Source organism: Medicago sativa, chromosome 8, assembly GCF_051527215.1.
Source record: "Medicago sativa cultivar Bolivia chromosome 8, Bolivia_mono, whole genome shotgun sequence".
NCBI classification, from domain to species: Eukaryota; Viridiplantae; Streptophyta; class Magnoliopsida; order Fabales; family Fabaceae; genus Medicago; species Medicago sativa.
In genome coordinates, this window is record NC_140756.1 from 76,083,748 (window position 1) to 76,097,532 (window position 13,785).

General features: G+C 33.1%; 2 protein-coding genes and 1 long non-coding RNA gene across 4 annotated transcripts; 2 read left to right on the top strand and 1 right to left on the bottom strand.

Moving 5' to 3' along the window:
- Positions 1–3,574, top strand: LOC146901614 (nucleolar protein 56-like). The gene is made up of 8 exons (XM_085735948.1): positions 1–237; positions 933–1,147; positions 1,247–1,404; positions 1,692–1,879; positions 1,957–2,209; positions 2,381–2,529; positions 2,613–2,744; positions 2,995–3,574. Exons 1-8 carry the CDS (start codon positions 33–35, stop codon positions 3,264–3,266), a joined length of 1,572 nt encoding a protein of 523 aa, XP_085592074.1. The 5' UTR covers positions 1–32; the 3' UTR covers positions 3,267–3,574.
- Positions 3,575–5,390: 1,816 nt separating this feature from the next.
- LOC146901615 (uncharacterized) lies at positions 5,391–6,604 on the bottom strand. 2 transcript variants are annotated; one of them, XR_015023353.1, is made up of 2 exons: positions 6,135–6,604; positions 5,391–5,872 (listed from the first exon to the last, which is right to left on the bottom strand). It is a non-coding gene; the product is annotated as an uncharacterized LOC146901615 (long non-coding RNA). The 2 variants fall into 2 exon arrangements; XR_015023352.1 differs by having other exon boundaries at positions 5,391–6,036.
- Positions 6,605–7,646: 1,042 nt separating this feature from the next.
- On the top strand, positions 7,647–11,927 carry ADK1 (adenylate kinase 1). Its single transcript, XM_085735949.1, has 6 exons — positions 7,647–7,814; positions 9,479–9,624; positions 9,725–9,844; positions 9,985–10,152; positions 10,685–10,774; positions 11,538–11,927. Exons 1-6 carry the CDS (start codon positions 7,709–7,711, stop codon positions 11,637–11,639), a joined length of 732 nt encoding a protein of 243 aa, XP_085592075.1. The 5' UTR covers positions 7,647–7,708; the 3' UTR covers positions 11,640–11,927.
- Positions 11,928–13,785: the final 1,858 nt, after the last annotated feature.

Consider the following 13,785-nt stretch of genomic DNA (forward strand, 5'->3'; position numbering starts at 1 on the left):
ATTTCTAGGGTTTTCGTTTTCGGCCATCAACAATGGCACTCTTTCTTCTCCACGAAACTGCTCTTGGTTATGCCTTGTTCGAAGCTCATGGAATCGACGAAATCGGTCAGAACACTGAAGCTGTTCGCAACTCTGTTACCGATTTGAGCCGCTTCGGTAAAGTTGTTAAGCTTCGTTCGTTCAACCCTTTTACCTCTGCTCTTGAAAGTCTCGAACAAATCAACGCCGTTTCTGAAGGTAATAAACTCTCAGTTTTTATTCTTAATAAACTCTGCTGTATGAATCTGTTATGTAATAGGGGTTATTTATATAACTGGTACTGGTTTTAATCTTGTAAAAATATCATTTTTTTTAATGTGTGTAGTTTTTTTCTTTTTCTGTTATAATGAATCAACTATATTGTGAATGTTGTTTATGAAGCTTTAGGCTTTAGTTGTTATGATTATTATTGAGTTTTTTTGTTAGTTTGTTTCAGTATGCATGGTTTGATAGATGCTGTGTTATTATTATTGAACTCAAATGCGATTGTTTCAGCTAAAAAAAGATTATGTGGTAAAAATTCTGGAGATTAAAAAATCTGAATCTATTTCTGTTTGTTTACTACTCATAAAAATAACTTTTTTCAATGGTTTTTAACTTGTTCATGTGTTAACTCGTTGTTTTTTTTTGAAGAAATATAGATTTGGGAAAAGCTAATCCTAACAGCCTTTCATTTTAGAGTCAAACGATTTTTTTAAATTCCTAAACAAACACTAAAAAATGACAAAGGTGATACTATTTTTTATACAAGAAATAGATATTTGTTAAGGATGTTTATTTTGATGTGCTTTGTTTGTTTGGTTTCGATATGCTATGTTTTGAGGGAACTCAAGCTTTTGTTTCAATTTTGTTAGTTTCTTAAGTTGTTTTTGTTTGTTGGTGGCGATGTAAAGGTATTATGACCGATGAGCTGAGGACTGTTTTGGAGACTAACTTACCTAAAGTTAAGGAAGGTAAGAAGGCAAAGTTCAGCTTAGGTGTAGCAGAGTCTAAGATCGGTTCACATATACATGAAGCAACTAAAATTCCAGTCCAAAGTAACGAGTTTGTGTGCGAACTTATTCGTGGTGTCAGGCAACATTTTGACAAGTTTGTTGGTGATCTCAAGGTTGGCATTTATTTTGGCCTCGTGTTTTTACTTGTAGGAACCCCTTTGCCCGTTTTGACCTGTATTTTTTTGGTTCTTTTCTGCATTTGAATTCAATAGCAAGGTGATTTGGAGAAGGCACAGCTTGGTCTTTGCCACAGTTACAGCAGAGCTAAGGTTAAGTTCAATGTAAACCGGGTTGACAATATGGTCATTCAAGCAATCTTCCTTCTCGATACACTTGATAAGGATGTCAATTCATTCGCCATGAGAGTCAGGTACTATAGGCTTAACATCAATACTCATTCCGATATGCATTATTTTTATATATTTGAAATAGTTCACATCTGCTCTTGTGCATGGTCTACTGGCCCCAACACACACACACACACACACCAGGGAGTGGGAGATTGTGATTTGTGGGTTATAACCACTCAAGCACACAAGTGTCCCCGGCAACACTTACTATGTTAACATCATATGGGCAAATAGTTTACAGTTTACATCTTCAGAGAGCTATAAACTTATAGGATTATTTATCTATTGGTTTATCAATTTTGTGCAGAGAGTGGTATTCATGGCATTTTCCTGAACTTGTGAAGATTGTAAATGATAATTATCTGTATTGCAAAGTTGCAAAATTTATTGAGGATAAGTCTAAGTTAGCTGAAGACAAAATTGAAGCCTTAACTGACTTGGTTGGCGATGAAGATAAAGCAAAGGAGATTGTAGAAGCCGCCAAAGCGTCCATGGGTATAATATCTTATTTTTGTGTTTTGCTTGTTTTACTTTTTATTCTCTTTCTGAATCCTTTGTCTCTCTATTTTCAGGACAAGATTTGTCCCCTGTGGACTTGATCAATGTCCATATGTTTGCACAAAGAGTGATGGACCTATCTGATTACAGGAGAAGGTTGTCTGATTATCTGAGCACTAAAATGAATGATATTGCACCAAATTTGCAGTCGCTAGTTGGTGATAGTGTTGGTGCTCGCTTGATATCCCATGCTGGTAGTCTCACAAATTTAGCTAAGTGCCCCTCTTCAACTCTTCAGATTCTTGGTGCAGAGAAGGCTTTGTTCAGGTTTTTAACTTGTCCTTGATGTTTAATTTTAGGTTTGAACTACTTATTTTTATCATAGAAACGAGCAGGCTTCACTTGAGAAACTGTTTGTGTTTTGTCAGGACAAGTGACTGTTATTATTGGGTTTTGTCATTGCATCACTCTGATATTCTTTTTTCGTGCTTTATTCAGGGCATTAAAAACAAGAGGAAACACGCCTAAATATGGTCTTATATTCCACTCTTCTTTTATTGGTCGAGCATCTGCCAGAAACAAAGGCCGAATGGCTCGCTATCTTGCAAACAAATGCTCAATTGCATCAAGAATAGATTGCTTTTCCGGTTTGTTTCCTGTATAGTAATTTTATCTATCTCTTGCTTCCTTATGCTGCGCATCTGAATCATGCTTTTGGTGTGTTCTGCAGAAAAGGGTACTTCAGCATTCGGAGAGAAACTCCGTGAGCAAGTTGAAGAGCGACTTGACTTTTATGATAAGGGAGTTGCCCCGCGTAAGAACATTGATGTCATGAAGTCTGCTATTGAAAGTGTTGATAAAGGTAGGGATGCCCTATGAGACCTACTGCCTCCATCTCATTTTCTCATAGCATGAATTTGGTTGTCATCACTATGTTGTATATTTCTGCCTGCTACTACATGGGGGTCTTTTCCATTTTTTGGTGATGCTATATGGTGGAATGTTTAATTTGTTTTAACTTGAGAGCATTACAGTGCTTATTGCATATGTGTAGTTCCTAATGCACTACATAAATTATAGTTCTTTTTGCTGATTTACATGAACTGTTGCAGATACAGAAATGGAAACAGAAGAAGTTTCAGCCAAGAAAACCAAGAAGAAGAAGCAAAAAGCTGCAGATGGAGATGACATGGCTGTAGATAAGGCTGCAGAAATTACAAATGGTGATGCGGAGGATCATAAGTCAGAAAAGAAGAAGAAAAAGAAAGAGAAGAGAAAGTTGGATCAGGAGGATGAAGTTCAGGATAAGGTTGTAGATGATGGTGCCAACGCTGATTCAAGCAAGAAGAAGAAAAAGAAATCAAAAAAGAAGGATGCTGAATAAACTAGAATGGTTGCTGTTTCACCTGTTATATTTGTCATGTTGCAGTTTTTGATTGTGTTACAATTTAGTTTTGCTTTGAACTTCTAACAGTTGCTGCACATGTATTATTGACTTTTGTTTATTGCTTTTGGTTTATTTATTTAGATGAAATATTTTGTCCTGCCATGTTTCCCGGCATGATTATATAATCTTAATAGCTTATGCAATGTTCTTGATCTGATTCTTATTGGAAGGTTGAAACGGAAACACAGATCAATCAACTTTGTTGTTTATCGAAGAACAATGCAATGCGAATCATATTTGCTTCAGCTTTTGTTTGTTAATTAAGGAATTAGACATTCAAATTATACTGTTCAAACTAAGCATCTAAGTCCTATATCATAATACCACAATCCATAATTGGCGTACTTCACAGTAGCGCTATTTCAAATGATGCATATTTTGGGACATTATTGGCTATTTATCAATTGACCTTATTTGAGTGATAAAGTTGATTAGGTCTACTTAACCCCAAACAAAAGTTTATTAACCGGATGTCAATGTTTGTCAAAAAATAAAAAAGCTGGATGTCAATGACAGTTCGTTTCAAAATGATTCCATTGTATTTCAGTTTGAGAAAAAGTAGTGGTTAGTTTTTTTGGAGGAGAATTTTGCTAGCACAAAAAACGTTATTGTAACCAAGTGATTGATTTTTTCCCTCGTCTTAACACTAAATAAGGCAAAAAAAAAGTTGGTCCAAGAAGAACCACAATTGTACAATGACATTACAACTCTCTCATTTTCTTGTTTCAAGATAACTATCGAGAGAGTGTTTAATCAATAGATCCATGAACTCCGATTATCTTTGCTGGATAAAAATGATGTAGATGCTAAGGTATTATGGTTTCTAGTTTTTCTTTGATGAATTTTAAGGTTTGTAGGGGATAAACATGGTGGCGTTTGGCACGGAGAAGTGATGAACTTCCCCACCATAGCCAAGATGATCTTTGACCATTAAATCAAAATAGGGAACACAATATTACGATAGTCACACACCACTAGATTTTTTCCCACTCTATCTTCCACAACCCTTTTCCACTTTTATCTTTTTTGTTGTTGTGAGTTTTCCAGTTCTACCGCCATTCTCAGTTTTACTTGGCAGAGTATTAATTAAAAGTAAGATTAAATGGTTTTAATTTAATTTTATCAATCTTTGTCTTTCTGTAGTTAATTTTCGTTGAGGTTAAATCTTCTTGGGCTTAAGTTTCCGTTGAGCGGAACCCCAAGTCAATTTTTGGCATCTCTCTGAAAAAATCTTCAACTTCTCTAATATTCGATCATATTCAGATAGATTTCAAGTGGAGTGGACAAATATTGTCGACAAAGATCGACTTGACCTTGGTGGGGGAAGTTTATCAATCCTCAAGCTAAATGTCACCAATAAACGGATTGTGCTCCTCTAAAGTGATCAACTAACTTTAGAGTGTAGAGTGGATAATATTAACTGTTAACTAACAAATTAAAAGATATTATAGGTACATCATAACAAAACATAGTTTGTTACGATAATAACCTTGATTTTCTCGCTTTACACTTTACTTATTTTAAAAGATTGTTACTCCTGATAAACACAAATGCATGATTTTACCGTAATCTTAGTTTCAATTAATAAAAGCTTGAACCAATATTCCCCACCAATTTAAAAACATCGTAATAATGTGGTGTTTGGTAACTAGGACCGCTTAATTCGTTTATCTTTGGATGTGGTAAAATTTGGCTTGGCGGATAAAGTTCAAATCTAAATATTTTCCATATGATTTCTACCGATGGAGTATTCAAGCACATACGTTTAGAAGCAATATTTTATGTATTTTGATTGTTACGTTTTCTTTTGGAGTAATGATGTTTAAACAACTATTTGATGACGACATTTGTGACAACCTTGTTTTTTCTCTTTTTTATTGGTAAAAAATAATAGAGAAAAATAAAAAGAAGAGAGAAGATAAGGTGAATATGATTATATGAGAGAATAGTTGTTTAAAAATCATTTCTCTGTCTTTTACAGTTTGGAGATCGGGATTTTGATGCTACTTATGTACTCCAAAAGAAACACTTAAAATTGATAACTGTGTATTTATTCAATCATAACATTCTTTTATGTTTCTTTTTTTCCGAGGGGAGCATTCTTTATATTTTGATTGGTAACCTTGAATATATTATATTTTTTGGCCTTTTAAAATAAATATCCGCCATTGCTCCAAATCCTTTTCCCATTTGAAAGGCGACAGGTGACACATTTGACAATGATTTAAAAACACTAAGGAGATTATTTGTTAGTAATCTCTGAAAAAGTCTCTGATGAGGTTTTCTTAAACAACACAAAAACCTCCTCTATTTTAATAAAAACACTCACCTCCCCTCTATGAATTAACACCGTTTAACATCAATTTACCTAATTTCTTTATACAATTCTAATCTCCTTACACTGCCAATATGTAATCATTGTGCTTCAATATTCACTTTACCCCATTACTCCACTGCCAATATGTAATAATCTTCTCTCTTTTTTAACATTCCCGGTAATGTACTCCATGGCTAATGTATCTTGATATGGTGTGAAGCGATTCCTGAAATTTTAAAAGGCTGAGATTGTTATTTTGAGCAAGGATTATAGTATCATGGATTCCTTTTCATATATTCTTTTTCATATATCCGATTGCTTTTGATTTGCGCCTATAAAACAATTTGTGTGCATCTTGTACCAGTTGATCACATAATGATTTTTTCTTTCCTTTTAAAACAAAAGCAGTGTCAATTCCCTCATACCCTAATGATAAGTATATATATGTTATCCATATTGATTTAAAAAGATAAATAATCTTCCCATACCTGTAGCCTCTTCAAACATCAAAACCACATACTAATTTTATGGAGGAACCATAGCTGAATTGCAGTCTTGAACCTCAAGGGAGTTATGTATGCTTATTGTAGAAGGAGCGCTTTGACTTACTCAAACTTCAGTTAACAGGAGATTAACGGTGTTAACTTATAAGGGAGGTTTGTGTCAATTATAGAAATAAGTAGGGGAGGTTAGAGTTCATTTTTAAACTAGAGGGGTCTATGTGTTGTTTAAGAAAACATCAGGGAAGGTTAATGTAATTTCCCCATTTAAAAATAAATAATATATGAATATGATATGATATGATGACATTATTTGTTAGTAATTACTTATATTAAAAGTTACAAAATGTTAAGATCAAACAAAAAGTTACAAAATGTTAATAGTATATATATTGCTAACCAACCATGATAAGAACGGAATATAGCTTTCATTAAAATTCGTCTCATTTTGAAATTTGTTTGTGAATGTGTCACCCATTTTTGACTTCTAATAACATGATAGTATTATAGAGTTTTTTTTTACAAACTTTCATAAGTTTGAAAAGCTAATAAAACTTCATCTATTTTTTTTTTTATACAAATACTTATTTTTCTAATTAATACTACTAATTTACTTCGAAATGTTAAAAAAAATTCAATATATTATACATAAAAAACAATTTAGTAGTATTCAGATTAGACAAATTAATTACACTACCAAATTATAAGTAGCTTTAGAAACAAATTTATTTTAAATCATAATCTGTTTTACAATACCAATAAAGAATTAACGTTATTTTTTTATTATTATCTTTAAATATTAATTACTCCACGTTCCTTCAATTACTTAATTTATTTTTTACATACAATTAACGAAGAATAATTTCATAAAATAACTTATAATTTTTTTCGTTTTCATACAAAATTAATTAAATTTTCTAAATCAAGTAAAATACTTTATAATTTGAGAATGATAAATTAAACAATACTACCTCCGTCCCAATTTAATTGACACAATTTTGTTTTTCACACATATTAAGAAAAATGTAAAAATAAAGGGGAAAGTGAAATATATTGTATTGGGAATGATAAAAGTAGTATTATTTAGTGTTATATTGTATTGGGAATGATGAAAGTTGTATTGAAAATTGAAATGAGTCAGTTATTTTGGGACACTTTTTTTAGAAAATGTGTCAGTTATTCCGGGACGGAGGGAGTACTATATATTTAACTAAATGTTTGACTAGACCTTTGATGGTTTGATATTAAAAAAGTGAAGGTGATTGATTCACCTACCCAAAAAAAACAATATTAAAAAGAAGAGAGAGTCACCTAACCAACACATGTATGTAACGAAAGGGCAAGTGATTACGAAGACATACTTGGAGTGAGTTAGAAGCGTTGAAAGATCCATCCGAATCCGAAAAGCCCAACCTAACGCAAAGTATAAAAATACCAAATTACCCTCCTCTTCTCTTTTCTCATTTTTATTTTAACATAAGAAGCATAAGATTCATCATCATCGCGTGTTTGTTTATCTCTCTCTGTGCGTGTTTCTCTGTCACAGCAGCACAGCAACGGTAATGGCGAGTTCTAACTTGGAAGATGTTCCTTCTGTTGATCTCATGTCTGAGTTACTTCGTCGTTTCAAATGTTCCTCCAAACCTGACAAACGTCTTATTCTCGTTGGTAATTTAATTCAACTTTCTCTCTCTTTCTTTTCTATCGAAGACATTATGCTTTTTATTCTTGTTCCTTGTTCAGATCCGAACTTACTGTTTGTTGCTTAGGAATGTTGATGCATTTTTTAGGGTTTTCGTTGTTACTCTACCATGTTGTCGATTGTCTATGTTTTTTTTAAGGAACAAGATTTGTTTTTTTATTTTTGTATAATAGGGATTCTAACGAGAATTTTGAGTTGTTTTAGTTATTATAATTTGCATGATAAATATTACTGTTCAGTTACTGAGAAGACAATTAAATATATATTTTTTGTCTTATCCCTCCGGTTCCCGGGGGGGAAGTAACCTTTTAATCTAGAGTAAAGATTGTTTTAGTTAGATTTCAAACTCGGGTTATCCTTAACGATTTTTTATGCTGTTTTGCCTTTTTTTTAGGACTTCATTTTTTGATAGATGGTGTTTTTATTTAGTTTACAATTACAGATTTTAGTTAGGAGTAATGGTAAACTAAAGTGAATTGTTCAAACGGTCAATGAATTAATCAATGGTTGATGTTAAGTTCATTCGTATAATGCATTATGAATGTGTTGGAATATCAGCGATTGATTTATTCATGAATGGATCAGTTTACTTACTTTTTTTCAATCTAGAAGAGTAAAATTCCTTTGTCTGTTGGTTTTTTGCTTTAAAATATTGTCTTGTCTTTTTTACTTATATATCCTTGCTAACTGTAGTTTTGTCTGTGTACAAATAGTGGAAAGAAAATTGGCAAGCTGAAATTTGTTCAAATAGAGAATTGTATGATTTTGTGTCTTTTGGTTTCAAGTTGAATGCTCGTTTCTTGATTGTTGCTAAGAATTGTACCGTCTGTCGAAGCATACACCTTATTAGTATGAATCTCTGTTGTCCAATAGCAGCACATAGTGATAGAGCATAGCGGATTATGATGAATCCTCTCTATGAAAATCACAATACAATCACAGTTTTGCTATTAGGGAAATAGCAGCCGCTATTCCAGTTTTTACTAGCTGATATAGCGGCAATAGTAGAAAAAGGAGAATTTTTGGATCTTAAAAAAATAATAAAATTGAAGAATCCGCATGTTTACCATAGAAAAACTGAAGAGTTAGTGAGTATTACTCCTATATTCACAGTAATACTTCAACCTTTCAATATGGAAGCTATGGTTTTCAATCATTCCCTTTTTTGCTTGTATGCTTCATGCCTTCTTTCGTTATAATTGATTTATTTAAACTGATATGGGGATTCCGCTATTTTCTCGTGCCACTATTTGCTATTTCACATAGCGGATTTTTGGTATTTCACTATTTTGCGCAATCCGCTGTTGATTACACTGATATGGATCTTATAGTCGTTAATTTTTTTCCTTCTTTTTCTTAACAAAATTTAGCTGCTTCATTGAACATTCATACAGTTCCTGTTTATGTCACAACACAGGAGTTAAAATTAAAAATCTAACGCGTTCATAGTTCATTCCTATAATTTATCGTAAATGGGAAGTTTATTTTTTCAAGTATTCACCCTTCCTTTTTACGGTAAAATGGTGGTCCTGTTCTCTTTTGTCCATGAATGTTATCTAAATGATGAGTTCCTCTTAGGTTATTCTCCATATTCATCCAAGTAGAATATAACTTGAACATTTTGATGCAGGCCCACCTGGATCTGGAAAAGGTACCCAGTCGCCAATCATTAAGGATGAGTACTGCTTATGCCACTTGGCTACTGGTGATATGTTGAGAGCAGCTGTAGCAGCTAAAACCCCTCTTGGTATTAAAGCGAAAGAAGCTATGGAAAAGGTAAGCTCTTTTTGGTATACAATCTTACCTGTGCTTTTATTGTTTCACTCAGCGTGCTTCCATAAAATAGATAATCTAATATTATACTACAAATATTCAGGGAGAACTTGTTTCTGATGACTTGGTTGTTGGCATCATTGATGAAGCAATGAAGAAACCATCATGTCAGAAAGGTTTCATTCTTGATGGTTTTCCAAGAACTGTGGTCCAAGCACAGAAGGTATTGCCTTGTTTGACATCTGAACTACTCAGTGAGTTTTTTTTTTGTTTGAAATATTGGGATTGTGTGTGTAAAAGCAGAATGATTGAATTATTTGCTATTCTTCTACTAACTATGGACCTTCCTTTTTTTCTTTTCAGCTTGATGAGATGCTGCAGAAACAGGGTGCTAAAATTGACAAAGTGCTCAATTTTGCAATTGATGACGCAATCCTTGAGGAGCGAATTACTGGACGCTGGATACACCCATCCAGTGGCAGAACCTACCATACAAAGTTTGCTCCTCCCAAGGTTTCTGGGGTTGATGATGTAAGACTGCATCTTTATTTAAGTCCTGCAAAATGTTAATTGCCAGTTATAACTTTCAGTTCATTTGAAATGATCTGAAAATGACTATGAATTCTTTTAAATAATATCTTTCTGCGAGTTAAAAAAAGCTTTTGCACATCGACTTTATTATACCTCCCTCCCTAAAATGATCAACTGATAAGTATGGACTTTTTTACGGTAGAAATTGAATACCTGTGAAGTTCCCATGAGCTAGAAGCCTATCCAAACTGGATCTAAGAATGATTTCTGCTTATTGAGACTTTTAAGCATTTGTAAGATTTCTTTAAAAGCTTTTGAATGCGTCTTTCAGACTTGATTGTGAATGTTGAATGAAATGAGGTGCAAAAATATACTGTTAAGGTATTTTATTGGGAAATTTATTTTGTTTGGAGGGAACTGGTGGTTTTTAGTTGCTGTCGGTACTTTAGTTAAAGTGGTTTCCTCATTTAAATGCTATCTTTAGTTAAGAAAGTTCTAGTCTGTATTTCAATATCAATTTTTTCGTTTTCAGGTTACTGGTGAGCCTCTTATCCAGCGCAAGGATGACACTGCAGCTGTTCTTAAGTCAAGACTCGAGGCGTTTCACAGGCAAACTGAACCGGTATGATTCCAAATCCATTTTCAGTGAAATTAATGTTTAAACTTCAAATATACAGTAGCTTCGGGAAAGTTTTTTTTTTTTTACGCATGTCAATTGGACCCAAATTCATTGGGTATCCAGAAAAAAATACCCTGTGTTTAGGGTAAATACATGTACTATGGGTGTTGGGTATGAGTCCAAGTAATTACGTGCAATTTTGAATGGGTAACCCCACACATATCTGCTTATACTAATCAATAACTTGTATTGAATACATATTTGAAAAACTGATTGTTGGATTGAAATTTATACAATATAATAATCTCTGTAAGTTTTTACGTAATCTGAAATATTTAATGCCTTTAATTAAATGAAGTTGATCTTGATGCATCTCAATGACGGATAAAATAATTTTGACTTGATGTAAAATTTTAAAGAATTAATTTATACTATATAAACTTTCAATCCAACGGTCAATTGTGTAAAATATGTAATCGATAGAAAGTTAGCACTATATAAACTTTCAATCCAACGGTCAATTGTGTACCCATTGCCATCCCTAAAACTCTTGTCTATATTCTTAAAAATATGACGCCATCTTCCCCGTTTGATTGGAAATTGATTTTAATTCTCTACTCATCATTTGGCCCAATTTCTGGCCTTGTTTCAATTTTACACACACGCCTTTCTTTTTATTTATGTGTTTTTTTGAGAATTTTCTTTGTAACTTGTCATGGTCTAAAATGAATGGTCTAAAATGAAAATATGTGCAATGAACATGCAGGTTATTGATTACTATTCGAAAAAGGGCATTGTTGCTAGTCTCCATGCTGAAAAACCTCCCAAAGAGGTGACATCTGAGGTCGAGAAAGTGCTGTCTCAATAGAGTTCCCCTTGGACCCTCGGGATCGAACTGCTGCTTATTTTTTTAGGAAACTTAGTTTGCCAGTTTCTACTTTTATTTAAATATTTTCTGAAATTTACATACCCTTTCAACTTCGCTGCAAATGCCGGTTTTTCTCAAACTAAGATTTGGAGAGTTACTTTAATTAAAAATAAAAAAGTCATTTGAATGTAGCATGTTTCCCAATGAATTGTATCTTGACCATTACACAGGTGTTTTCAAATTTTAAGTGTTAAATGTAGCATATCGAACCTGCTACATTTTTGTGCACGATGTTTTTCTTCAATTTTAGTATTACACAGGTGTTCTCGCTTCATTGAGTGTCGCCAATGGTATAGCAAAGTTACCGACGGATTATGATTTGCTGCTGTAAATTTACACGCAGTTGCACGCTGTAGCACATCTCAACAATACATATGAGATCCGTCGGTCCAGATTTAATCACAGTTTCACACAGTAAAATAATCTCAGCCATCAATTTAAATTGAATGGTCTGGATCAGTTACAGCACCCTGCTGTAACAGCAGGGAATCTGATTCCCACCATGGGTCAGTTTGGTTTTAACCATTTGCATTTTGCATATAATTTTTTTTACTAAAGTTGTTAAACTTAATGTTGTCTAGTAGGGTCAATCAGAAAGGTGTTTAACACATCTAGCTTTGGGAATAGATTCCCTGCTGTAACAGCAGGGTGCTGTAATCAGTGACAGCCGTCCGATTAAGTTAGATGGCAGAGATTGTTTGAACTAAAAACACAGTTTTCAATCTCAACCGTTCGATCTAAGATGAATGGCTGAGATCAAATACAGCGTGAAACTGCGTGCTGTTTTTACAGCAGCAGAACCTGGTCGCCCATGGTGGGAAAGGATTCATCTTTCCCATGTTAAATGTCACCTTTAATATAATAAACTTTTAGAAAATTATGGATTAGTTAAAAAAATTATATGAAAAACATTTGAGAGATGCACCTAAGTTTTTCCCTTTAAAATATCCTTACAAATTTGGGGTAATGTTACAAAATAATACTACCTATGTCCCTAACTATAAGACTTTTATGAGAATTTTGTTGTCCATTTTTATAAGATCACTTTGGCATTTTCAAATCAACGATAAATACTATGTTGAAAACTTAAACTAACTCAACTAACTCTCCATCTTAAATTGATCAAAATGTAAAAACAATAGCAATAACAAACATAATCAATATTATTATCAATTTTCTTAATTCATATAATTTTGTCAAAAGGATGATGGAGGTAATAGATTTTAGTAGATTTTTATTAGATGTCAGAGTAAAATTGGTGTACACTGAGTGCGGCATATCCTTTAAATTTTTGTTTTAACACTCGGTTTTGCCACATTACCCTATGTTCATCTTTGTTTTACGCGTGAATAATTGCTCATATCTTCCACCATGCATTGACTCTATTATTGGTATCTCTCGCTTATCACCTTGTATGATTTGTTTAGGTCGTTGCTCTTGAGCCACCATCAATTGCTCGCAATTTTGAAAAGATAACCGTCAGAAGTTATCTTCCAATAGAGTTTTAAACAAACAAAAAAAACATTTATCGAGTTGCGACTCGATAGCTTGAGCATGGTAACAAAAAAAAAGGTTTATCGTGAGTTGCGATTAGATGGGTTGAGTAAATGAGGAGGCCAATTGAGCAACGTCAATTTTTTATGGGATAAAAATTTCCTTGTATGATGAACCTGGAGCACTTGAAATGTCAGATTTGTGGTATCGTATGTTCTTTATGTTAGAATCATTTTTAGAACATACATTTCATATATCACATTTTGCTTAGTTTAAAATAATGAGCTTCAAACATCTATTATCTTTACATTAGAACATACATTTCATATATCACATTTTGCTTAGTTTAAAACAATGAGCTTCAAACATCTATTATCTTTACATCTCCAACTTTTCATATCCCTTTCTTCTCTATTCATATAAAGTTACCAACTTTCCCTTTGGCCACCCATGATTTTTCATTAGAAAAATAAAAATCATGACTCTCGTAGTCTCTGTCCACTTCCAAATCTATTCAGCCATTTCACTTTACATATCAATAGGTTTTCCGACACTATCTCCGAGATATTTCTCTTTTGTTTTGACATAGTTG